This window comes from Salvelinus fontinalis, unplaced genomic scaffold (genome assembly GCF_029448725.1).
Source record: "Salvelinus fontinalis isolate EN_2023a unplaced genomic scaffold, ASM2944872v1 scaffold_0035, whole genome shotgun sequence".
In the NCBI taxonomy this organism is placed as follows: Eukaryota; Metazoa; Chordata; class Actinopteri; order Salmoniformes; family Salmonidae; genus Salvelinus; species Salvelinus fontinalis.
In genome coordinates, this window is record NW_026600244.1 from 336,140 (window position 1) to 359,335 (window position 23,196).

The 23,196-nt window shown below is 49.5% G+C and overlaps 1 protein-coding gene and 1 long non-coding RNA gene across 2 annotated transcripts in view; both read left to right on the forward strand.

The window, feature by feature from the left end:
• LOC129842345 (14-3-3 protein beta/alpha-A-like) overlaps window positions 1-10,161 on the forward strand; it is a 47,022-nt gene extending 36,861 nt beyond the window's left edge. The window contains exon 6 of the mRNA XM_055910862.1: window positions 9,908-10,161. Coding sequence (XP_055766837.1) covers window positions 9,908-9,964 — 57 coding nt within the window. The 3' untranslated portion in view covers window positions 9,965-10,161. The remainder of the gene's footprint in view (window positions 1-9,907) is intronic.
• A 147-nt stretch (window positions 10,162-10,308) lies between these two features.
• Window positions 10,309-11,730, forward strand: LOC129842349 (uncharacterized). Its single transcript, XR_008757547.1, has 2 exons — window positions 10,309-10,483; window positions 10,523-11,730. It is a non-coding gene; the product is annotated as an uncharacterized LOC129842349 (long non-coding RNA).
• The last annotated feature ends 11,466 nt before the right edge of the window (window positions 11,731-23,196 follow it).

Consider the following 23,196-nt stretch of genomic DNA (forward strand, 5'->3'; position numbering starts at 1 on the left):
GAATGTACTCAGTCCCAGGTCGGCTCTACTGACATGTAATGTGAATGTACTCAGTCCCAGGTCGGCTCTACTGACATGTAATGTGAATGTACTCAGTCCCGGGTCGGCTCTACTGACATGTGAATGTACTCAGTCCCAGGTCGGCTCTACTGACATGTAATGTGAATGTACTCAGTCCCGGGTCGGCTCTACTGACATGTGAATGTACTCAGTCCCGGGTCGGCTCTACTGACATGTAATGTGAATGTACTCAGTCCCGGGTCGGCTCTACTGACATGTAATGTGAATGTACTCAGTCCCGGGTCGGCTCTACTGACATGTAATGTGAATGTACTCAGTCCCGGGTCGGCTCTACTGACATGTAATGTGAATGTACTCAGTCCCGGGTCGGCTCTACTGACATGTAATGTGAATGTACTCAGTCCCGGGTCGGCTCTACTGACATGTAATGTGAATGTACTCAGTCCCGGGTCGGCTCTACTGACATGTAATGTGAATGTACTCAGTCCCGGGTCGGCTCTACTGACATGTAATGTGAATGTACTCAGTCCCGGGTCGGCTCTACTGACATGTCATGTGAATGTACTCAGTCCCGGGTCGGCTCTACTGACATGTCATGTGAATGTACTCAGTCCCGGGTCGGCTCTACTGACATGTCATGTGAATGTACTCAGTCCCGGGTCGGCTCTACTGACATGTCATGTGAATGTACTCAGTCCCGGGTCGGCTCTACTGACATGTAATGTGAATGTACCCAGTCCCGGGTCGGCTCTACTGACATGTAATGTGAATGTACTCAGTCCCAGGTCGGCTCTACTGACATGTCATGTGAATGTACTCAGTCCCAGGTCGGCTCTACTGACATGTCATGTGAATGTACTCAGTCCCAGGTCGGCTCTACTGACATGTAATGTGAATGTACTCAGTCCCAGGTCGGCTCTACTGACATGTCATGTGAATGTACTCAGTCCCAGGTCGGCTCTACTGACATGTAATGTGAATGTACTCAGTCCCAGGTCGGCTCTACTGACATGTAATGTGAATGTACTCAGTCCCAGGTCGGCTCTACTGACATGTCATGTGAATGTACTCAGTCCCAGGTCGGCTCTACTGACATGTCATGTGAATGTACTCAGTCCCAGGTCGGCTCTACTGACATGTCATGTGAATGTACTCAGTCCCAGGTCGGCTCTACTGACATGTAATGTGAATGTACTCAGTCCCAGGTCGGCTCTACTGACATGTGAATGTACTCAGTCCCAGGTCGGCTCTACTGACATGTAATGTGAATGTACTCAGTCCCAGGTCGGCTCTACTGACATGTCATGTGAATGTACTCAGTCCCAGGTCGGCTCTACTGACATGTAATGTGAATGTACTCAGTCCCAGGTCGGCTCTACTGACATGTGAATGTACTCAGTCCCAGGTCGGCTCTACTGACATGTAATGTGAATGTACTCAGTCCCAGGTCGGCTCTACTGACATGTAATGTGAATGTACTCAGTCCCGGGTCGGCTCTACTGACATGTCATGTGAATGTACTCAGTCCCAGGTCGGCTCTACTGACATGTCATGTGAATGTACTCAGTCCCAGGTCGGCTCTACTGACATGTCATGTGAATGTACTCAGTCCCAGGTCGGCTCTACTGACATGTCATGTGAATGTACTCAGTCCCGGGTCGGCTCTACTGTCATGTCATGTGAATGTACTCAGTCCCAGGTCGGCTCTACTGTCATGTCATGTGAATGTACTCAGTCCCAGGTCGGCTCTACTGACATGTCATGTGAATGTACTCAGTCCCAGGTCGGCTCTACTGACATGTCATGTGAATGTACTCAGTCCCAGGTCGGCTCTACTGACATGTCATGTGAATGTACTCAGTCCCAGGTCGGCTCTACTGACATGTCATGTGAATGTACTCAGTCCCAGGTCGGCTCTACTGACATGTCATGTGAATGTACTCAGTCCCAGGTCGGCTCTACTGACATGTCATGTGAATGTACTCAGTCCCAGGTCGGCTCTACTGACATGTCATGTGAATGTACTCAGTCCCAGGTCGGCTCTACTGACATGTCATGTGAATGTACTCAGTCCCAGGTCGGCTCTACTGACATGTCATGTGAATGTACTCAGTCCCAGGTCGGCTCTACTGACATGTCATGTGAATGTACTCAGTCCCGGGTCGGCTCTACTGACATGTCATGTGAATGTACTCAGTCCCGGGTCGGCTCTACTGACATGTCATGTGAATGTACTCAGTCCCGGGTCGGCTCTACTGACATGTCATGTGAATGTACTCAGTCCCAGGTCGGCTCTACTGACATGTCATGTGAATGTACTCAGTCCCAGGTCGGCTCTACTGACATGTCATGTGAATGTACTCAGTCCCAGGTCGGCTCTACTGACATGTCATGTGAATGTACTCAGTCCCAGGTCGGCTCTACTGACATGTCATGTGAATGTACTCAGTCCCAGGTCGGCTCTACTGACATGTCATGTGAATGTACTCAGTCCCAGGTCGGCTCTACTGACATGTCATGTGAATGTACTCAGTCCCAGGTCGGCTCTACTGACATGTCATGTGAATGTACTCAGTCCCAGGTCGGCTCTACTGACATGTCATGTGAATGTACTCAGTCCCAGGTCGGCTCTACTGACATGTCATGTGAATGTACTCAGTCCCAGGTCGGCTCTACTGACATGTCATGTGAATGTACTCAGTCCCAGGTCGGCTCTACTGACATGTCATGTGAATGTACTCAGTCCCAGGTCGGCTCTACTGACATGTCATGTGAATGTACTCAGTCCCAGGTCGGCTCTACTGACATGTCATGTGAATGTACTCAGTCCCAGGTCGGCTCTACTGACATGTCATGTGAATGTACTCAGTCCCAGGTCGGCTCTACTGACATGTCATGTGAATGTACTCAGTCCCAGGTCGGCTCTACTGACATGTCATGTGAATGTACTCAGTCCCAGGTCGGCTCTACTGACATGTCATGTGAATGTACTCAGTCCCAGGTCGGCTCTACTGACATGTCATGTGAATGTACTCAGTCCCAGGTCGGCTCTACTGACATGTCATGTGAATGTACTCAGTCCCAGGTCGGCTCTACTGACATGTCATGTGAATGTACTCAGTCCCAGGTCGGCTCTACTGACATGTCATGTGAATGTACTCAGTCCCGGGTCGGCTCTACTGACATGTCATGTGAATGTACTCAGTCCCGGGTCGGCTCTACTGACATGTCATGTGAATGTACTCAGTCCCGGGTCGGCTCTACTGACATGTCATGTGAATGTACTCAGTCCCGGGTCGGCTCTACTGACATGTCATGTGAATGTACTCAGTCCCGGGTCGGCTCTACTGACATGTCATGTGAATGTACTCAGTCCCGGGTCGGCTCTACTGACATGTCATGTGAATGTACTCAGTCCCGGGTCGGCTCTACTGACATGTCATGTGAATGTACTCAGTCCCGGGTCGGCTCTACTGACATGTCATGTGAATGTACTCAGTCCCGGGTCGGCTCTACTGACATGTCATGTGAATGTACTCAGTCCCGGGTCGGCTCTACTGACATGTCATGTGAATGTACTCAGTCCCGGGTCGGCTCTACTGACATGTCATGTGAATGTACTCAGTCCCGGGTCGGCTCTACTGACATGTCATGTGAATGTACTCAGTCCCAGGTCGGCTCTACTGACATGTCATGTGAATGTACTCAGTCCCAGGTCGGCTCTACTGACATGTCATGTGAATGTACTCAGTCCCAGGTCGGCTCTACTGACATGTCATGTGAATGTACTCAGTCCCAGGTCGGCTCTACTGACATGTCATGTGAATGTACTCAGTCCCAGGTCGGCTCTACTGACATGTCATGTGAATGTACTCAGTCCCAGGTCGGCTCTACTGACATGTCATGTGAATGTACTCAGTCCCAGGTCGGCTCTACTGACATGTCATGTGAATGTACTCAGTCCCAGGTCGGCTCTACTGACATGTCATGTGAATGTACTCAGTCCCAGGTCGGCTCTACTGACATGTCATGTGAATGTACTCAGTCCCAGGTCGGCTCTACTGACATGTCATGTGAATGTACTCAGTCCCAGGTCGGCTCTACTGACATGTCATGTGAATGTACTCAGTCCCAGGTCGGCTCTACTGACATGTCATGTGAATGTACTCAGTCCCAGGTCGGCTCTACTGACATGTCATGTGAATGTACTCAGTCCCAGGTCGGCTCTACTGACATGTCATGTGAATGTACTCAGTCCCAGGTCGGCTCTACTGACATGTCATGTGAATGTACTCAGTCCCAGGTCGGCTCTACTGACATGTCATGTGAATGTACTCAGTCCCAGGTCGGCTCTACTGACATGTCATGTGAATGTACTCAGTCCCAGGTCGGCTCTACTGACATGTCATGTGAATGTACTCAGTCCCAGGTCGGCTCTACTGACATGTCATGTGAATGTACTCAGTCCCAGGTCGGCTCTACTGACATGTCATGTGAATGTACTCAGTCCCAGGTCGGCTCTACTGACATGTCATGTGAATGTACTCAGTCCCAGGTCGGCTCTACTGACATGTCATGTGAATGTACTCAGTCCCAGGTCGGCTCTACTGACATGTCATGTGAATGTACTCAGTCCCAGGTCGGCTCTACTGACATGTCATGTGAATGTACTCAGTCCCAGGTCGGCTCTACTGACATGTCATGTGAATGTACTCAGTCCCAGGTCGGCTCTACTGACATGTCATGTGAATGTACTCAGTCCCAGGTCGGCTCTACTGACATGTCATGTGAATGTACTCAGTCCCAGGTCGGCTCTACTGACATGTCATGTGAATGTACTCAGTCCCAGGTCGGCTCTACTGACATGTCATGTGAATGTACTCAGTCCCAGGTCGGCTCTACTGACATGTCATGTGAATGTACTCAGTCCCAGGTCGGCTCTACTGACATGTCATGTGAATGTACTCAGTCCCAGGTCGGCTCTACTGACATGTCATGTGAATGTACTCAGTCCCAGGTCGGCTCTACTGACATGTCATGTGAATGTACTCAGTCCCAGGTCGGCTCTACTGACATGTCATGTGAATGTACTCAGTCCCAGGTCGGCTCTACTGACATGTCATGTGAATGTACTCAGTCCCAGGTCGGCTCTACTGACATGTCATGTGAATGTACTCAGTCCCAGGTCGGCTCTACTGACATGTCATGTGAATGTACTCAGTCCCAGGTCGGCTCTACTGACATGTCATGTGAATGTACTCAGTCCCAGGTCGGCTCTACTGACATGTCATGTGAATGTACTCAGTCCCAGGTCGGCTCTACTGACATGTCATGTGAATGTACTCAGTCCCAGGTCGGCTCTACTGACATGTCATGTGAATGTACTCAGTCCCAGGTCGGCTCTACTGACATGTCATGTGAATGTACTCAGTCCCAGGTCGGCTCTACTGACATGTCATGTGAATGTACTCAGTCCCAGGTCGGCTCTACTGACATGTCATGTGAATGTACTCAGTCCCAGGTCGGCTCTACTGACATGTCATGTGAATGTACTCAGTCCCAGGTCGGCTCTACTGACATGTCATGTGAATGTACTCAGTCCCAGGTCGGCTCTACTGACATGTCATGTGAATGTACTCAGTCCCAGGTCGGCTCTACTGACATGTCATGTGAATGTACTCAGTCCCAGGTCGGCTCTACTGACATGTCATGTGAATGTACTCAGTCCCAGGTCGGCTCTACTGACATGTCATGTGAATGTACTCAGTCCCAGGTCGGCTCTACTGACATGTCATGTGAATGTACTCAGTCCCAGGTCGGCTCTACTGACATGTCATGTGAATGTACTCAGTCCCAGGTCGGCTCTACTGACATGTCATGTGAATGTACTCAGTCCCAGGTCGGCTCTACTGACATGTCATGTGAATGTACTCAGTCCCAGGTCGGCTCTACTGACATGTCATGTGAATGTACTCAGTCCCAGGTCGGCTCTACTGACATGTCATGTGAATGTACTCAGTCCCAGGTCGGCTCTACTGACATGTCATGTGAATGTACTCAGTCCCAGGTCGGCTCTACTGACATGTCATGTGAATGTACTCAGTCCCAGGTCGGCTCTACTGACATGTCATGTGAATGTACTCAGTCCCAGGTCGGCTCTACTGACATGTCATGTGAATGTACTCAGTCCCAGGTCGGCTCTACTGACATGTCATGTGAATGTACTCAGTCCCAGGTCGGCTCTACTGACATGTCATGTGAATGTACTCAGTCCCAGGTCGGCTCTACTGACATGTCATGTGAATGTACTCAGTCCCAGGTCGGCTCTACTGACATGTCATGTGAATGTACTCAGTCCCAGGTCGGCTCTACTGACATGTCATGTGAATGTACTCAGTCCCAGGTCGGCTCTACTGACATGTCATGTGAATGTACTCAGTCCCAGGTCGGCTCTACTGACATGTCATGTGAATGTACTCAGTCCCAGGTCGGCTCTACTGACATGTCATGTGAATGTACTCAGTCCCAGGTCGGCTCTACTGACATGTCATGTGAATGTACTCAGTCCCAGGTCGGCTCTACTGACATGTCATGTGAATGTACTCAGTCCCAGGTCGGCTCTACTGACATGTCATGTGAATGTACTCAGTCCCAGGTCGGCTCTACTGACATGTCATGTGAATGTACTCAGTCCCAGGTCGGCTCTACTGACATGTCATGTGAATGTACTCAGTCCCAGGTCGGCTCTACTGACATGTCATGTGAATGTACTCAGTCCCAGGTCGGCTCTACTGACATGTCATGTGAATGTACTCAGTCCCAGGTCGGCTCTACTGACATGTCATGTGAATGTACTCAGTCCCAGGTCGGCTCTACTGACATGTCATGTGAATGTACTCAGTCCCAGGTCGGCTCTACTGACATGTCATGTGAATGTACTCAGTCCCAGGTCGGCTCTACTGACATGTCATGTGAATGTACTCAGTCCCAGGTCGGCTCTACTGACATGTCATGTGAATGTACTCAGTCCCAGGTCGGCTCTACTGACATGTCATGTGAATGTACTCAGTCCCAGGTCGGCTCTACTGACATGTCATGTGAATGTACTCAGTCCCGGGTCGGCTCTACTGACATGTCATGTGAATGTACTCAGTCCCGGGTCGGCTCTACTGACATGTCATGTGAATGTACTCAGTCCCGGGTCGGCTCTACTGACATGTCATGTGAATGTACTCAGTCCCAGGTCGGCTCTACTGACATGTCATGTGAATGTACTCAGTCCCAGGTCGGCTCTACTGACATGTCATGTGAATGTACTCAGTCCCAGGTCGGCTCTACTGACATGTCATGTGAATGTACTCAGTCCCAGGTCGGCTCTACTGACATGTCATGTGAATGTACTCAGTCCCAGGTCGGCTCTACTGACATGTCATGTGAATGTACTCAGTCCCAGGTCGGCTCTACTGACATGTCATGTGAATGTACTCAGTCCCAGGTCGGCTCTACTGACATGTCATGTGAATGTACTCAGTCCCGGGTCGGCTCTACTGACATGTCATGTGAATGTACTCAGTCCCGGGTCGGCTCTACTGACATGTCATGTGAATGTACTCAGTCCCAGGTCGGCTCTACTGACATGTCATGTGAATGTACTCAGTCCCAGGTCGGCTCTACTGACATGTCATGTGAATGTACTCAGTCCCAGGTCGGCTCTACTGACATGTCATGTGAATGTACTCAGTCCCAGGTCGGCTCTACTGACATGTCATGTGAATGTACTCAGTCCCAGGTCGGCTCTACTGACATGTCATGTGAATGTACTCAGTCCCAGGTCGGCTCTACTGACATGTCATGTGAATGTACTCAGTCCCAGGTCGGCTCTACTGACATGTCATGTGAATGTACTCAGTCCCAGGTCGGCTCTACTGACATGTCATGTGAATGTACTCAGTCCCAGGTCGGCTCTACTGACATGTCATGTGAATGTACTCAGTCCCGGGTCGGCTCTACTGACATGTCATGTGAATGTACTCAGTCCCAGGTCGGCTCTACTGACATGTAATGTGAATGTACTCAGTCCCGGGTCGGCTCTACTGACATGTCATGTGAATGTACTCAGTCCCAGGTCGGCTCTACTGACATGTAATGTGAATGTACTCAGTCCCGGGTCGGCTCTACTGACATGTCATGTGAATGTACTCAGTCCCAGGTCGGCTCTACTGACATGTCATGTGAATGTACTCAGTCCCAGGTCGGCTCTACTGACATGTCATGTGAATGTACTCAGTCCCAGGTCGGCTCTACTGACATGTCATGTGAATGTACTCAGTCCCGGGTCGGCTCTACTGACATGTCATGTGAATGTACTCAGTCCCAGGTCGGCTCTACTGACATGTAATGTGAATGTACTCAGTCCCGGGTCGGCTCTACTGACATGTCATGTGAATGTACTCAGTCCCAGGTCGGCTCTACTGACATGTCATGTGAATGTACTCAGTCCCAGGTCGGCTCTACTGACATGTCATGTGAATGTACTCAGTCCCAGGTCGGCTCTACTGACATGTCATGTGAATGTACTCAGTCCCAGGTCGGCTCTACTGACATGTCATGTGAATGTACTCAGTCCCGGGTCGGCTCTACTGACATGTCATGTGAATGTACTCAGTCCCAGGTCGGCTCTACTGACATGTCATGTGAATGTACTCAGTCCCAGGTCGGCTCTACTGACATGTCATGTGAATGTACTCAGTCCCAGGTCGGCTCTCTGAATGTTGACCTACAGTCTTTTTGAACATGTTGTTAATCCCTGTCCTCTCTGTCCTCTCTCTCTCTCTCTCATCTCTGTCCCCTCTATCATCTCTGTCCCCTCTATCATCTCTCCTCTCTCTCTCTCATCTCTGTCCTCTCTCTCTCTCATCTCTCTCTCTCTCTCTCTCTCATCTCTGTCATCTCTCTCTCTCTCATCTCTGTCATCTCTCTCTCTCTCATCTCTGTCCTCTCTCTCTCTCTCTCATCTCTGTCCTCTCTCTCTCTCTCTCTCTCATCTCTGTCCCCTCTATCATCTCTCCTCTCTCTCATCTCTGTCCCCTCTATCATCTCTCTCTCTCTCTCATCTCTGTCCTCTCTCTCTCTCTCTCTCATCTCTGTCCTCTCTCTCTCTCTCTCTCATCTCTGTCCCCTCTATCATCTCTGTCCTCTCTCTCTCTCATCTCTGTCCCCTCTATCATCTCTGTCCTCTCTCTCTCTCATCTCTGTCCCCTCTATCATCTCTGTCCTCTCTCTCTCTCATCTCTGTCCCCTCTATCATCTCTCTCTCTCTCATCTCTGTCCCCTCTATCATCTCTCCTCTCTCTCATCTCTGTCCCCTCTATCATCTCTCTCTCTCTCATCTCTGTCCCCTCTATCATCTCTCTCTCTCTCTCTCATCTCTGTCCCCTCTATCATCTCTCCTCTCTCTCTCATCTCTGTCCCCTCTCTCATCTCTCTCTCTCTCATCTCTGTCCCCTCTATCATCTCTCCTCTCTCTCTCATCTCTGTCCTCTCTCTCTCTCTCTCTCATCTCTGTCCTCTCTCTCTCTCTCTCTCATCTCTGTCCTCTCTCTCTCTCATCTCTGTCCCCTCTATCATCTCTGTCCTCTCTCTCTCTCTCTCTCTCTCTCTCTCTCTCTCTCTCTCATCTCTGTCCTCTCTCTCTCTCTCATCTCTGTCCTCTCTCTCTCTCTCATCTCTGTCCTCTCTCTCTCTCTCATCTCTGTCCTCTCTCTCTCTCTCTCATCTCTGTCCTCTCTCTCTCTCTCTCATCTCGGTCTCCTCTCTCTCTCCTCTCTCTCTCTCTCATCTCTGTCCTCTCTCTCTCTCATCTCTGTCCTCTCTCTCATCTCTGTAGCTGTGGACCTCAGACAACCAGGGAGATGGAGAGGATGCCGAGGAGGGTAGAGACTGACCTGGTCCCTGTTCCCCTTGGTCTGTCTGTCTGACTGACTGTCATCATCCTCTACCTATCAACACTGAGACAGACGGACTGACCACCTCATCCTGCCCAACGCCTCTCCTTTAGTTCTGTCTGTCACGTCGTCTCACACCTCCATACGTTTACTCTTCTTTCGGGAATCATTGTTGGGGGGGGGGGGTTGCTTTCCAGGACTTGGTTGGGGGGGGGGGGGGGGGGGGGGGGGGGGGGGTTGCTTTAAAGGACTTGGTTGGGGGGGGGGGGGTGCTTTAAAGGACTTGGTTGGGGGGGGGGGGTTTGCTTTAAAGGACTAGGTTGGGGGGGGGGGGGGGGGGGGGGGGGGGTTGCTTTCCAGGACTTGGTTGTGGGAGGGGCTTGGTGGGATGTACAGTAGGTTGAGGTGAGGGACTTGTCTACTGAGCGTATAATTATTTGTGGGCGAGCAATAGGGTGTTACATGTATGTTGAAGGGGGGAGGGTAAATTCTCAACTCATGCAATGTGGCTAGTTCAGGTTGTGAATTAACCTGGTCGACTCACTACCTGTGTTCAGGTTGTGAATTAACCTGGTCGACTCACTACCTGTGTTCAGGTTGTGAATTAACCTGGTCTAGTCCACTACCTGTGTTCAGGTTGTGAATTAACCTGGTCTAGTCCACTACCTGTGTTCAGGTTGCGAATTAACCTGGTCGACTCCACTACCTGTGTTCAGGTTGTGAATTAACCTGGTCGACTCCACTACCTGTGTTCAGGTTGTGAATTAACCTGGTCTAGTCCACTACCTGTGTTCAGGTTGTGAATTAACCTGGTCTAGTCCACTACCTGTGTTCAGGTTGTGAATTAACCTGGTCGACTCACTACCTGTGTTCAGGTTGCGAATTAACCTGGTCGACTCCACTACCTGTGTTCAGGTTGTGAATTAACCTGGTCTAGTCCACTACCTGTGTTCAGGTTGTGAATTAACCTGGTCGACTCCACTACCTGTGTTCAGGTTGTGAATTAACCTGGTCTAGTCCACTACCTGTGTTCAGGTTGTGAATTAACCTGGTCGACTCCACTACCTGTGTTTGTGGTTCGACATCAGTCTCTCTTGATTGGAGGAGGCAGCAGCGAAGCGTTTTTTTTAGTCTGTAGCCAGGCGACTGACGGCAGGAGCATTAGGGGGGATAGTCCTGAGGCGTCTATCGATGGCGGGTTAGCGTGGTTGTTGTGCTGCACCCCAAACAGTACCCTATTCCTTATATAGTACACTACTTTTAGCCCAGAACCCCTATGGGCCGTGGTCAAAAACCTGTGCACTATATATAGGGAATAGAGTTTCCATTTGAGAGAGAGAACGTTGGATAAAGATGTTACATTCCATAGAAACTGTCACTATGCTTCTTCTTCTTCTGTTGGACTGACCTGCTAACGCCATTTTGTATTTCTGTGTCAATTAGGAGGTATGGGGGGAGAGTCTACAACAAAGAGGACACTGGTAATACTTGGACTGTTTTATAACCAGCAGAGCAGGAAGAATTTCCCCATGTGCTTTATCTAGTTAGTGCTTTTTTCCCTCTTCCAATTTAAGGTTTTTATTTTGATACTTGTGGTTAAGAACTAGTTAAACGGGGAGAAAAGGGAGGTTATCGTTGGGCTTGGCTGTCTTTGTCCGTGTCTTTTTTTTGGAAATTTTCATACAAAACACCCGAGCATAACTGTTATCTGGGGGGAAAATGTTATTTCATGTATGTGGAATTAAAAAGATAATATAAAAAAAAATTTACGTTGTCCGATCTGAATTATTTTAGAGCTCCAATCTCCAGTGTTTTTTTCCCTCAACACCTTTTGGTAAGAGATCTTAAATCTGTCTACGCCGTGACCCAATCCATCGGTCCCGTGACTAATCCAGAGTATGAAATGAAGGGGTGGGCCTATTGCAAACAGTCCAGGTTGGCTGGTTCACACAAACAAAACATTGTATTTCCCTTTAGGAAACAATTGGTTGGAACTACTGTTCTCTCTGAATCACTCGTGTCTGGAGTCGTCCTGTTATTACCCCCCCCCCCCCCCCCCACAAACCTCACAACCTCTAGAGCTGCTCACAGAATTACATAGAACAGTAGTATAGACTAAATATATCAAACATTAGGAACACACACACAGACAAGGTGTCGACAGCATTCCACATGTTCACTTAAATGCTTCCCACAATTGTGTTAAGTTGGCCCGGATGTCCTTTGGGTGGTGAACCAATCTTGATACACACAGGAAACTGTTGAGTGTGAAAACCCCAGCAGCATTGCCGTTCTTGACACAAACCGGTGCGCCTGGCACCTACTACCATACCCCATTCAAAGGCACTTTCATCTACACCAGGGCTGGGTTTTCAGTCCAACCCTCTTCCTGGAAGTATACTGTCCTGTGGGTTTTCAGTCCCACCCTCTTCCTGGAGATCTACTGTCCTGTGGGTTTTCAGTCCCACCCTCTTCCTGGAGATCTACTGTCCTGTGGGTTTTCAGTCCAACCCTCTTCCTGGTGATCTACTGTCCTGTAGGTTATCAGTCCAATCCTCTTCCTGGAGATCTACCGTCCTGTGGGTTTTCAGTCCCACCCTCTTCCTGGAGATCTACTGTCCTGTGGGTTTTCAGTCCAACCCTCTTCCTGGTGATCTACCGTCCTGTGGGTTTTCAGTCCAACCCTCTTCCTGGAGATCTACCGTCCTGTGGGTTTTCAGTCCAACCCTCTTCCTGGAGATCTACCGTCCTGTGGGTTTTCAGTCCAATCCTCTTCCTGGAGATCTACCGTCCTGTAGGTTATCAGTCCAACCCTCTTCCTGGAGATCTACCGTCCTGTAGGTTATCAGTCCAACCCTCTTCCTGGAGATCTACTGTCCTGTAGGTTTTCAGTCCAACCCTCTTCCTGGAGATCTACTGTCCTGTAGGTTATCAGTCCAACCCTCTTCCTGGAGATCTACTGTCCTGTAGGTTATCAGTCCAACCCTCTTCCTGGTGATCTACCGTCCTGTGGGTTTTCAGTCCAACCCTCTTCCTGGTGATCTACCGTCCTGTGGGTTTTCAGTCCAACCCTAATTTTTCAACTTCATTGCATCACCTTTTACTAGATCTACCTTTACGGAATCCACGTTGACATTGACTCAATAAACCTCTATGTTCCAGGAAATATGACAATCTGTTGACTGTCACCTTTTTTCTTTTACACATGAAAAGGTCCTTACCGGGCTTTACAATGATAATATTACTGCATATTTCCAACCCGAAGGTATAAACCCTCTCACTCCAAATCCTATTGAATAATCCCAAGAGAACATACATGACCTCATCAGGTAGATGCTTAAATATTCTCTAGCAGAACTGATCATGACCTGGGGCTGTTTATCCAATCAATCAATCAAATGTATTTATAAAGCCCTTCTTACAGTACAACAGCTGATGTCACAAAGTGCTGTACAGAAACCCAGCCTAAAAACCCCCAAACAGCAAAGCAATGCATGTGTAGAAGGCACGGTGGCTAGGAAAAACTCCCTAGGAAGAAACCTAGAGAGGAACCAGGCTATGAGGGGTGGCCAGTCCTCTTCTGGCTGTGCCGGGTGGAGATTATTAAGTTAGTTAGTCCCTCATGCTAGCTAGCAGTAGTAGCTAGCTAGTGGAAGTAAGTTAGTCCCTCATGCTAGCTAGCAGTAGTAGCTAGCTAGTGGAAGTAAGTTAACGTTACTCCCTCAACCTGCTACAAGATGAAGCGGCCCGGCCGGAGGTACCTGCAGAAAGGTGGTAATGAACCGCAGTTACTGTAAATGGTTACCTATCTGTCCCTCTTCATAGCTATGTCTTACACGTTCAATACAACACTATATACAGTTCAACCACAGTCAATGCTGATGTTTTGTGTGTGTGTGCGCCCCCGCAGCATCACATCGTGAACTTCAGCGAGTTACATCAGCCAATACAGTAAGTTAAAATCAGCCTTTTTATTAGTGTGGGTATAATTCATAAACCTCCTCTCCTGCTTCCTGAAAGGCAGATGTAGAAAAGGGCATAATGGTGAGGATACTATATGAATTGCTATGGGCATAATGGTGAGGATACTATATGAATTGCTATGGGCATAATGGTGAGGATACTATATGAATTGCTATGGGCATAATGGTGAGGATACTATATGAATTGCTATAGGCATAATGGTGAGGATACTATATGAATTGCTATAGGCATAATGGTGAGGATACTATATGAATTGCTATGGGCATAATGGTGAGGATACTATATGAATTGCTATAGGCATAATGGTGAGGATACTATATGAATTGCTATGGGCATAATGGTGAGGATACTATATGAATTGCTATGGGCATAATGGTGAGGATACTATATGAATTGCTATGGGCATAATGGTGAGGATACTATATGAATTGTTATGGGCATAATGGTGAGGATACTATATGAATTGCTATGGGCATAATGGTGAGGATACTATATGAATTGTTATGGGCATAATGGTGAGGATACTATATGAATTGCTTTGACTATTGGCCTACTTTCTGAATGTCTACCTTTCACCTTTCACCTTTCACGGGGGTTGATGATCAATGATACGGAGAAAGTCTAACATGACTTGATTACTGATTCCCCCCCCCACACTCTGTCTCCCTCTCTCTAATTCACAGGAACATTCACACAGTCCAGTCACTCAGCCCTATCCAGACCAGTCACTCAGCCCTATCCAGACCTTTCACCCAGTCCAGTCACTCAGCCCTATCTAGACCATTCACCCAGTCCAGTCACTCAGCCCTATCCAGACCAGTCACTCAGCCCTATCCAGACCTTTCACCCAGTCCAGTCACTCAGCCCTATCTAGACCATTCACCCAGTCCAGTCACTCAGCCCTATCTAGACCATTCACCCAGTCCAGTCACTCAGCCCTATCCAGACCATTCACCCAGTCCAGTCACTCAGCCCTATCCAGACCATTCACCTAGTCCAGTCACTCAGCCCTATCCAGACCATTCACCCAGTCCAGTCACTCAGCCCTATCCAGACCATTCACCCAGTCCAGTCACTCAGCCCTATCTAGACCATTCACCCAGTCCAGTCACTCAGCCCTATCTAGACCATTCACCCAGTCCAGTCACTCAGCCCTATCTAGACCATTCACCCAGTCCAGTCACTCAGCCCTATCCAGACCATTCACCCAGTCCAGTCACTCAGCCCTATCCAGACCATTCACCCAGTCCAGTCACTCAGCCCTATCCAGACCATTCACCCAGTCCAGTCACTCAGCCCTATCTAAATCATTCAGCCAGTCCAGTCACTCAGCCCTATCCAGACCATTCAGCCAGTCCAGTCACTCAGCCCTATCCAGACCATTCACCCAGTCCAGTCACTCAGCCCTATCCAGACCATTCACCCAGTCCAGTCACTCAGCCCTATCCAGACCATTCACCCGGTCCAGTCACTCAGCCTTATCCAGACCATTCAGCCAGTCCAGTCACTCAGCCCTATCCAGACCATTCACACAGTCCAGTCACTCAGCCCTATCCAGACCATTCACCCAGTCCAGTCACTCAGCCCTATCCAGACCATTCACCCAGTCCAGTCACTCAGCCCTATCTAGACCATTCACCCAGTCCAGTCACTCAGCCCTATCCAGACCATTCACCCAGTCACTCAGCCCTATCCAGACCATTCACCCAGTCACTCAGCCCTATCCAGACCATTCACCCAGTCCAGTCACTCAGCCCTATCCAGACCATTCACCCAGTCCAGTCACTCAGCCCTATCCAGACCATTCACCCAGTCCAGTCACTCAGCCCTATCTAGACCATTCACCCAGTCCAGTCACTCAGCCCTATCCAGACCATTCACCCAGTCCAGTCACTCAGCCTTATCCAGACCATTCACCCAGTCCAGTCACTCAGCCCTATCCAGACCATTCACCAAGTCCATTCACTCAGCCCTATTCAGACCATTCACCCAGTCCAGTCACTCAGCCCTATCCAGACCATTCACCCAGTCCAGTCACTCAGCCCTATCCAGACCATTCACCCAGTCCAGTCACTCAGCCCTATCCAGACCATTCACCCAGTCACTCAGCCCTATCCAGACCATTCACCCAGTCCAGTCACTCAGCCCTATCCAGACCATTCAGCCAGTCCAGTCACTTAGCCCTATCCAGTCCAGTCACTCAGCCCTATCCAGACCATTCACCTAGTCCAGTCACTCAGCCCTATCCAGACCATTCACCCAGTCCAGTCACTCAGCCCTATCCAGACCATTCAGCCAATCCAGTCACTTAGCACTATCCAGACCATTCACACAGTCCAGTCACTCAGCCCTATCCAGACCATTCACCCAGTCCAGTCACTCAGCCCTATCCAGACCATTCACCTAGTCCAGTCACTCAGCTCTATCCAGACCATTCACCCAGTCCAGTCACTCAGCCCTATCCAGACCATTCAGCCAGTCCAGTCACTCAGCCCTATCCAGACCATTCACCCAGTCCAGTCACTCAGCCCTATCCAGACTAATCACCCAGTCCAGTCACTCAGCCCTATCCAGACCATTCAGCCAGTCCAGTCACTCAGCCCTATCCAGACCAATCACCCAGTCCAGTCACTCAGCCCTATCCAGACCAATCACCCAGTCCAGTCACTCAGCCCTATCCAGACCATTCACCCAGTCCAGTCACTTAGCCCTATCCATACCATTCACCCAGTCCAGTCACTCAGCCCTATGCATACCATTCACCCAGTCCAGTCACTCAGCCCTATCCATACCATTCAGCCAGTCCAGTCACTCAGCCCTATCCAGACCAATCACCCAGTCCAGTCACTCAGCCCTATCCAGACCAATCACCCAGTCCAGTCACTCAGCCCTATCCAGACCAATCACCCAGTCCAGTCACTCAGCCCTATCCAGACCATTCACCCAGTCCAGTCACTCAGCCATATCCATACCATTCACCCAGTCCAGTCACTCAGCCCTATGCATATCATTCACCCAGACCAGTCACTCAGCCCTATCCATACCATTCACCCAGTCCAGTCACTCAGCCCTATCCAGACCATTCACCCAGTCCAGTCACTCAGCCCTATCCATACCATTCACCCAGTCCAGTCACTCAGCCCTATGCATACCATTCACCCAGTCCAGTCACTCAGCCCTATCCATACCATTCACCCAGTCCAGTCACTCAGCCCTATGCATACCATTCACCCAGTCCAGTCACTCAGCCCTATCCATACCATTCACCCAGTCCAGTCACTCAGCCCTATGCATACCATTCACCCAGTCCAGTCACTCAGCCCTATCCATACCATTCACCCAGTCCAGTCACTCAGCCCTATCCAGACCATTCACCCAGTCCAGTCACTCAGCCCTATCCATACCATTCACCCAGTCCAGTCACTCAGCCCTATGCATACCATTCACCCAGTCCAGTCACTCAGCCCTATCCATACCATTCACCCAGTCCAGTCACTCAGCCCTATCCATACCATTCACCCAGTCCAGTCACTCAGCCCTATCCATACCATTCACCCAGTCCAGTCACTCAGCCCTATCCAGACCATTCACCCAGTCCAGTCACTCAGCCCTAGCCATACCATTCACCCAGTCCAGTCACTCAGCCCTATGCATACCATTCACCCAGACCAGTCACTCAGCCCTATCCATACCATTCACCCAGTCCAGTCACTCAGCCCTATCCAGACCATTCACCCAGTCCAGTCACTCAGCCCTATCCATACCATTCACCCAGTCCAGTCACTCAGCCCTATGCAGACCAACCACCCAGTCCAGTCACTCAGCCCTATGCATACCATTCACCCAGTCCAGTCACTCAGCCCTATCCAGACCATTCACCCAGTCCAGTCACTCAGCCCTATCCATACCATTCACCCAGTCCAGTCACTCAGCCCTATCCATACCATTCACCCAGTCCAGTCACTCAGCCCTATCCATACCATTCACCCAGTCCAGTCACTCAGCCCTATCCATACCATTCACCCAGTCCAGTCACTCAGCCCTATCCAGACCATTCACCCAGTCCAGTCACTCAGCCCTATCCATACCATTCACCCAGTCCAGTCACTCAGCCCTATCCAGTCCAGTCACTCAGCCCTATCCAGACCATTCACCCAGTCCAGTCACTCAGCCCTATCCATACCATTCACCCAGTCCAGTCACTCAGCCCTATCCAGACCATTCACCCAGTCCAGTCACTCAGCCCTATCCATACCATTCACCCAGTCCAGTCACTCAGCCCTATCCAGACCATTCACCCAGTCCAGTCACTCAGCCCTATCCATACCATTCACCCAGTCCAGTCACTCAGCCCTATGCATACCATTCACCCAGTCCAGTCACTCAGCCCTATCCATACCATTCACCCAGTCCAGTCACTCAGCCCTATCCATACCATTCACCCAGTCCAGTCACTCAGCCCTATCCATACCATTCACCCAGTCCAGTCACTCAGCCCTATCCAGACCATTCACCCAGTCCAGTCACTCAGCCCTAGCCATACCATTCACCCAGTCCAGTCACTCAGCCCTATGCATACCATTCACCCAGACCAGTCACTCAGCCCTATCCATACCATTCACCCAGTCCAGTCACTCAGCCCTATCCAGACCATTCACCCAGTCCAGTCACTCAGCCCTATCCATGCCATTCACCCAGTCCAGTCACTCAGCCCTATGCAGACCAATCACCCAGTCCAGTCACTCAGCCCTATGCATACCATTCACCCAGTCCAGTCACTCAGCCCTATCCAGACCATTCACCCAGTCCAGTCACTCAGCCCTATCCATACCATTCACCCAGTCCAGTCACTCAGCCCTATCCATACCATTCACCCAGTCCAGTCACTCAGCCCTATCCATACCATTCACCCAGTCCAGTCACTCAGCCCTATCCATACCATTCACCCAGTCCAGTCACTCAGCCCTATCCATACCATTCACCCAGTCCAGTCACTCAGCCCTATCCAGACCATTCACCCAGTCCAGTCACTCAGCCCTAGCCATACCATTCACCCAGTCCAGTCACTCAGCCCTATGCATACCATTCACCCAGACCAGTCACTCAGCCCTATCCATACCATTCACCCAGTCCAGTCACTCAGCCCTATCCAGACCATTCACCCAGTCCAGTCACTCAGCCCTATCCATACCATTCACCCAGTCCAGTCACTCAGCCCTATGCAGACCAATCACCCAGTCCAGTCACTCAGCCCTATGCATACCATTCACCCAGTCCAGTCACTCAGCCCTATCCAGACCATTCACCCAGTCCAGTCACTCAGCCCTATCCATACCATTCACCCAGTCCAGTCACTCAGCCCTATCCATACCATTCACCCAGTCCAGTCACTCAGCCCTATCCATACCATTCACCTAGTCCAGTCACTCAGCCCTATCCAGACCATTCACCCAGACCAGTCACTCAGCCCTATCCAGACCATTCAGCCAGTCCAGTCACTCAGCCCTATCCATATCATTCACCCAGTCCAGTCACTCAGCCCTATGCATACCATTCACCCAGTCCAGTCACTCAGCCCTATCCATACCATTCACCCAGTCCAGTCACTCAGCCCTATCCATACCATTCACCCAGTCCAGTCACTCAGCCCTATCCAGACCATTCACCCAGTCCAGTCACTCAGCCCTATCCATACCATTCACCCAGTCCAGTCACTCAGCCCTATCCAGACCATTCACCCAGTCCAGTCACTCAGCCCTATCCATACCATTCACCCAGTCCAGTCACTCAGCCCTATCCAGTCCAGTCACTCAGCCCTATCCAGACCATTCACCCAGTCCAGTCACTCAGCCCTATCCATACCATTCACCCAGTCCAGTCACTCAGCCCTATCCAGACCATTCACCCAGTCCAGTCACTCAGCCCTATCCATACCATTCACCCAGTCCAGTCACTCAGCCCTATCCAGACCATTCACCCAGTCCAGTCACTCAGCCCTATCCATACCATTCACCCAGTCCAGTCACTCAGCCCTATCCAGTCCAGTCACTCAGCCCTATGCATACCATTCACCCAGTCCAGTCACTCAGCCCTATGCATACCATTCACCCAGTCCAGTCACTCAGCCCTATCCAGACCATTCACCCAGTCCAGTCACTCAGCCCTATCCATACCATTCACCCAGTCCAGTCACTCAGCCCTATCCAGTCCAGTCACTCAGCCCTATGCATACCATTCACCCAGTCCAGTCACTCAGCCCTATGCATACCATTCACCCAGTCCCTTATGGAACAGCGGGGACTGTTAAGCAACACAAACACAGGCACAGACACATGCATACAAACACACGGTAACATACACACTATACACACACGTACAGGTGGATTTTGTGTTGTAGATATGTGGTAGTAGAATAGGAGCCTGAGGGAACACATTTAATGTGTTGTGAAATCTGTTGTGAATGTATTGTAATGTTTTTACAATTGTATAACTGCCTTCATTTTGCTGGACCCCAGAAAGAGTAGCTGCTGCCTTGGCAGGAACTAATGGGGATCCATAATAAACCCCAGGAAGAGCAGCTGCTGCCTTGGCAGGAACTAATGGGGATCCATAATAAACCCCAGGAAGAGTAGCTGCTGCCTTGGCAGGAACTAATGGGGATCCATAATAAACCCCAGGGAGAGTAGCTGCTGTCTTGGCAGGAACTAATGGGGATCCATAATAAACCCCAGGAAGAGTAGCTGCTGTCTTGGCAGGAACTAATGGGGATCCATAATAAACCCCAGGGAGAGTAGCTGCTGTCTTGGCAGGAACTAATGGGGATCCATACTAAACCCCAGGAAGAGTAGCTGCTGCCTTGGCAGGAACTAATGGGGATCCATAATAAACCCCAGGAAGAGTAGCTGCTGTCTTGGCAGGAACTAATGGTGATCCATAATAAACCCCAGGAAGAGTAGCTGCTGTCTTGGCAGGAACTAATGGGGATCCATAATAAACCCCAGGAAGAGTAGCTGCTGCCTTGGCAGGAACTAATGGGGATCCATAATAAACCCCAGGAAGAGTAGCTGCTGTCTTGGCAGGAACTAATGGGGATCCATAATAAACCCCAGGAAGAGTAGCTGCTGTCTTGGCAGGAACTAATGTAGATCCATAATAAACCCCAGGAAGAGTAGCTGCTGTCTTGGCAGGAACTAATGGGGATCCATAATAAACCCCAGGAAGAGTAGCTGCTGTCTTGGCAGGAACTAATGGGGATATACAATACAATACCAATGCGCTCCATCTGTTTTTTTATTTTATTTAGTAAATCTCACTTATTTTTGCCCCTGGTCTGGAAACTGTTACATTTTTAGTCATATTTTCAACTTCAGTATCCAAAATGTCCTGGCTGCTCCCATAGGATAGTGTAGAACGCTGAAAGTAGGGCTTAGGTATAAAATCTCTCGTATGGTGTTTGTCATTAGAATGTTGGTGAGCACGATGCTGGCCGGCCCAAAGGTTACATGGCCCTGATAAAACTAGATTCTGAGTCAGAATGTCATGGGAATTTTCACGAGGGAGGGGTCAATGTAAATGAATTGTTCTACCCCCAAGCCATAAGACTGCTGAACAATTACTCAAATGGCCACCCGGACTATTTACATTGACACCCCCCCTCCCCATTTGTTTTTAAACGACTGCTACTCGCTGTTTTATCTATGCATAGTCACTTTACCCCTACCTATATGAACAAATTACCTCGACTAACCTGTTCCCCCGCATATTGACTCGGTACCCCCTGTATATATATATATCCTCGTTATTTTATTGTGTTACTTATTTAAAATAATTGTTTACTTTATTTGGTAAATATTTTCTTAACTCTTTCTTGAACTGCATGGTTGGTTAAGTTAAGGGCTTGTAAGTAAGCGTTCCACGGTAAGGTCTACAACGGTTGTATTCTGCGCATGTGATAAATAAAGTTTGATTTGATTTGAACACTCACCTTCCAATCAGTGTTGTCAACTCGATCACATTGGAAATGACACCCTTCAAGTACTGACCAAATGTACAAATGAATTAAATGCCCATCATTTGCATTGCGAATGTTGTTTTGATGGTTGTGATCAACAGTAGGAATTTTTTGGGGAGGCAGGTAGGAACCGAATCCCCGAGCTGACAAGGTAAAAATCTGTCCTTCTTCCCCTGAACAAGGCAGTTAACCCACTGTTCCTAAGCCGTCACTGTGTGTAATAATTTGTTCTTAACTGACTTGCCAAGTTAAATAAAGGTAAAACATTTTTGTGGTAATTAAATTAATTACTGCAGCAGTATTTTTATGATCCAGCAGATGGCAGTAATGTACACCTTCAATAACTGAGCAGCCCAATGAGCCGGGGTAGAGAGCATGGTGCAGGAGGTTTAATAAGGCTTGAGATCCAAAGGCCTTGAATTCACACACAAAATGTGCCTATAATCCAGGGTTTCCCAAACTCGGTCCTCGGGACCACAAGTGGGGCACGTTTTGGTTTTTGCCCTTGCGCTACACAGCGGATTCAAATAATCAACTAATCACAAGCTTTTATCATTTGAATCAGGTATGTAGTGTTAGGGCAACAAAACAAAACGTACAACCCTTGGTGACCTGAGGGCCGGGTATAGAAGGAGCAGCTTGAGGGCCATTACTCAGTGTTGGTCATTAAACCCACAGCTTGAGGACCATTACTCAGTGTTGGTCATTAAACCCACAGCTTGAGGGCCATTACTCAGTGTTGGTCATTAAACCCACAGCTTGAGGGCCATTACTCAGTGTTGGTCATTAAACCCACAGCTTGAGGGCCATTACTCAGTGTTGATCATTAAACCCACAGCTTGAAGGCCATTACTCAGTGTTGATCATTAAACCCACAGCTTGAGGACCATTAGAACCCTCCCGTGGGCTCCTCAGTGTCTCATTAGAACCCTCCCGTGGGCTCCTCAGTGTCTCATTAGAACCCTCCCGTGGGCTCCTCAGTGTCTCATTAGAACCCTCCCGTGGGCTCCTCAGTGTCTCATTAGAACCCTCCCGTGGGCTCCTCAGTGTCTCATTAGATCCCTCCCGTGGGCTCCTCAGTGTCTCATTAGAACCCTCCCGTGGGCTCCTCAGTGTCTCATTAGAACCCTCCCGTGGGCTCCTCAGTGTCTCATTAGATCCCTCCCGTGGGCTCCTCAGTGTCTCATTAGAACCCTCCCGTGGGCTCCTCAGTGTCTCATTAGAACCCTCCCGTGG